Raw genomic sequence first — 4430 nt, 5'->3', positions numbered from 1 at the left:
CTTTTCGGTGATGAAGAAGAAGAGGAAAAGATGACATCTTTTTCTCTTTATTTTATTCTTATTCTAGTCAAAATTGGTCACCAACCCACTTAATTTTGGCCATTTCTCTTTCTTTTGTCTCCTATGGCCAACTAGCCTAAGTATTGGGGGTCTAATTGCTCTTTAAAAGCCCCCAATTTAGGTTCTTTAGCTAATTGACACTCCTATCTAACAAAATAGGACTTTTGTGCTTTATCCGATTTAGTCCTTTTTCGTAATTAAGCAAGCAATTGCTAAAATTAATTCACCAAAATTTTCATGAACTTATCTAATCTTGCTACAATACATAAAATAATATTTAAAATAATTTCCTTGACCTCGAGTTAGTAGTTTCGAAACCACTTTTTCAACTAGCCCCAAAATCGGCATGTTACAGACAACAAATAAACTAACAAAATCAGCATTAACACTCTCCAAAAGATGCATTGATTCATATGAATAAGCTACCTATTTATAGGCTAAACGAGACAACCTTTCAAATTAGTTTTTGTTGATATAAAAACTTCAATTTGGTGCATAATAATCTAAAATAAAAACTTCCAAAAGTTATCTCAAAATACAATTTTATTATCCAAGTAAATTCAGCAAATAAATTACAAAATAAATAGCTTAAATGATAATGATAAGCCTTATGTGATAAGGTATGTCGATCTCAACTTCCATAAGTCTGCCATACTCGAACACCGAGATTTAAGATGAAAAGAAACACATAATGAAATCCATTTGCATATGGTAAAAATATATATGTAGGCCCAAGTCAAAATACCAACATTGTTGTCCCAAATGTTTTATCTGAACAAGTATTTAAACAAGTTATGTTGAAACACAAGAGTGAGTGATCAGCCTTAAACAGCCATGGCTCTAACAAACATTAAAGAACAGATTAAATAAAAAACATTCAAATATCTGATCAACAAACAAATACTAAAAATTATAAAAACATAACTATTATGACAAATAAGTTAAATTAAATAATAATTAAAACACCAAAAACAATGTGTTTGATCTTGAAATTATTAAATTGATAGTTTGTGTTTTAGATGAAAGAATTGAGGTATTTATAGATGAAAGTTGGATGTGGCATTTAAATTTTATTTTATTCCCCCAACGACACCCATATTTTGACGTAACATCCGCATATTTTTCAGTGTAACAACACCACTTTAAATATTTTTGCAAAGCCACAGTTTTCATACCTTTTTTTTTTAATATTATTTCATTAAAAATAAATTTTGGTATGCTTCCATATAAGTAGGCAAATGGTTTAGAAGTTTGAAACCCAAAATAAAAAGCAAAGGCCATTTTGGATTTAAAATGCAGATCCACTGCCCTTCGTCTTCCCAAGCATCACATCTTTAGCTTCATTGATTTTCGAGGCCAGGTAGTGGCTCCCACCCGCATCTGGATGGTTCGCTACCATTACTTTCCTATGTTGTTCCTTCACCTTCTCCGCTGTCGCGTTCTCCCTGTTAAATCATATGGTGTAGAAAAGAAACATCATCACAAAGATGGAAATCTGTAAAAACACTAAAGAAATGCATGCCACAAGTATCATCTATGCTTGCTTTCATTCTTCATTTCCCCAATCCTAATCTATACTGCATGTCCCTAAAGTACTCGTGTCCCACATATATATTTGGGCAAATATATGAAAAAAAAATTTAATTGAAGATACATGTATTGGGGCTTACTTCATAGTTCTCAATCACCCTTCAGTCTTACTAAGGTAGTGACAAGGGTTGGATTCGGATGCCGGAAAATTTTTCGAAACTTCAAACATTAACTTAGGAAGTAATCAAATAAGAACTTCCATCACCAAAAACTTGAGGATCATAATATTATCTCTCAGATAGACATTACCAATATATAACATATTCAAAGTATATGATTGCCTTAATATTCTAGGGGATAAAGTTCATAAATGAGCCATTCATGTATGCTCAAGAATCTAAAACCATAATATTAGCTCTCAAATAGATATTACAAATATATAACAGATTCATAATATATCATTGCCTTAATGATTTATGCGGAACAAAGCTTACCGAACACCAAGGATCAATGCGGCTTCTCTTCTTGTCATTGTAGGTTGAAAACCACCGTCGTAAAATTTACGCATTCTAGGTTTTGGTGATCTTGCCTTAAATGCTTGCCAAGCTTGTATTCCATATCTACCAGCAAGAGCTGCCGCAGCAACTGCAAGCCCAGCAAAAAATGGTGTAGCCTGATGAACATCTAGAAATTCATTAATTAAAGTTTATATATATTGCAGCAGAAGAATCAAGTCTTTAATTATTTTACAAAAGAAAAAAAAAAGCACTATTAACCCTCAATTGCAGCTAAAAAGTTTTAGTTCGACAAGTTATCACTTAGCATAAGCAGCTCTTGAAAGTCACATTTTATTCCACCGATTTTTCCACATTTTTCATTCCTTAAAGTACCCGTATCAAACACATAATAAAGACAATTTGAGTTCAACTAGTGAGCATAAGCAGTTCTTTAACTTCGCATCAAATTCTAATAAGTTTTAAGCTATGTTTTCCAGACTCTTCATTCTCTCTAAAGTATCCGTGTCAAACACATACCTATATTTGATACTCACCCCTTGAGACCAGGTTACATAGGTTTTGAATGCCAACAAGCTATTAATTCATTCAAGATTCATCTTTTTACTAATTCTTTGAAGGCTAACAAACTGACCAAATGCCATAAACTAAAAGTTTCCTCAACTCTTTCATTTTTTGTGAAGTATCTGTGTCCAATGCATATTAAGATATGGAGATATGACCCCCAAAATACATGAAAAACTTCAATATAGATACGCACACATACCTATGGCAGACACATTCTCATATTCAATTCAAGCAACATTAGAAAGAAATCTGGAGTCATAGGATAAACAAGAAACTAACGTTTCATACCATGAAAGCAATAAATTGATAAGAAGATTAAATATCTCTCAAGTACTTAAAAACATAAGCTAAGGCTGAAGCTTCCCTTGGCTCTTTCTCTACCATGGAAATCACATCAACTGCCAAATCCCAACATCTCCATGAGTTTACCAACAGACATACTTTAAACAACAACATAAACAAAAGGGGCTTTTGCCTGAACTCAGAGGAGTCTATCAGCATCAGATTTATTCAAAACAAATTATAACTGGACGCGAAGGTGAGTATCTAAAACGGGTATGTTTCGACACAGATAAGCTCAATTATTCCATATATTTGTCAAAATATGTGTTGGACACAGAATATTAAATAATAATAACTCAGGTAACATAGTTCGGTTTATACTTGGAACTAAAAAGAAAGTACACAACGCCATAACAACTTCTCCCCCCAAAAAATAATCTTTTTACTTTTAGAAATATTAAGCTGAAACAAATTCTCTATTCATGTTATGAAACTGAATGGCATCCATAGTAAAATAATTCCTAAAAAAAAGGTGAACTTTCATACTCCAAATTAAGCATTTAATTAGATCCAAACAAAAACATAATGGCAAAACAGAGAAAAATGGGAAAATGAAATAATTTTAATAAAAAGGATCTAGAAATTTACCATTTTTCTTAACGGGATTTGGGATACAACCTCAGAAATCCAAAGATGAAAATGTTGAAACGGCTTCCGGCTTTCGTATTTCAGGTTCTGTCCGTGAAACGAAAAATCGAGCGAGGTTTTGGGCTCTGTTTAGGTAATTTGGTTTCATTTAAAAGGTGGTCTAGACCGGCCATGCTCCTCACCAGTTTTAACTTTTTTAGGGTCCCCCAATCTTCTACAATTTCATATTACTACTTCATATTTGTATTTTATTTATGAATATTAGTAATATAAACTAATTTTACTTTTTAATATTAAATAAATTGAAAATTTAATCACTAAATAATTAATACAGAAATTGATATTAAAAAATTATTTGATAATTTAGTAAATATAAATGTTGCTTTATAAAACTAAATGATAATATTTAAAAATTATATACTGTTATAAAATAAAAGACAAAGAATATAGAACAAAGAACAAAGAGAATGAGAAAGCAAAAGAGATCAAAATTTATCTTGATCTTGATGGACATCCATTTAATAAGATATTCTTAACAGTCCCCCTTAGATGTCCATTGGTAGGTAATGTGTCTCGTTAAAACCTTATTAAGATAAAAATCTTGTGGGAAAAAAATTCCTAGGAAAGGAAAAAGAGTACAATATCTATAATACGCATAATATGTTGTCTCATTAAAAAGCTTACAAAAAAATCCAATGGGACAAAACCTTAGTTAAGGAAAAAAGAGTACAGCGCGAATTTACTCTTCCTCATAAAAAATCACATAATATCTCATATTATGCATATTCAATCTTGAATACTAGCTTTTCAAATTTTGGGGGAAATATA

At 31.4% G+C, this 4430-nt stretch overlaps 1 protein-coding gene across 1 annotated transcript; it reads right to left on the bottom strand.

Annotated features, from left to right (window-relative positions):
- Positions 1–1226: 1226 nt before the first annotated feature.
- On the bottom strand, positions 1227–3841 carry LOC107931359 (mitochondrial import inner membrane translocase subunit TIM14-1). The gene is made up of 3 exons (XM_016863241.2): positions 3603–3841; positions 2085–2263; positions 1227–1505 (listed from the first exon to the last, which is right to left on the bottom strand). The coding sequence occupies exons 1-3, from the start codon at positions 3603–3605 to the stop codon at positions 1349–1351; spliced, it is 339 nt and encodes a 112-aa protein (XP_016718730.1). The 5' UTR covers positions 3606–3841; the 3' UTR covers positions 1227–1348.
- Between the last annotated feature and the right edge of the window lie 589 nt (positions 3842–4430).

Source organism: Gossypium hirsutum, chromosome A05, assembly GCF_007990345.1.
Source record: "Gossypium hirsutum isolate 1008001.06 chromosome A05, Gossypium_hirsutum_v2.1, whole genome shotgun sequence".
NCBI lineage: Eukaryota > Viridiplantae > Streptophyta > Magnoliopsida > Malvales > Malvaceae > Gossypium > Gossypium hirsutum.
The sequence above is the reverse complement of the archived record's forward strand: the minus strand, read 5'-3'. Positions and strand labels throughout refer to the sequence as shown.

Coding starts and splice junctions, on each gene's coding strand:
- LOC107931359 (XM_016863241.2), bottom strand. Junction 1,506..2,084: donor GCATTGATCCTTGGTGTTCG/GTAAGCTTTGTT, acceptor ATGATTTAACAG/GGAGAACGCGACAGCGGAGA.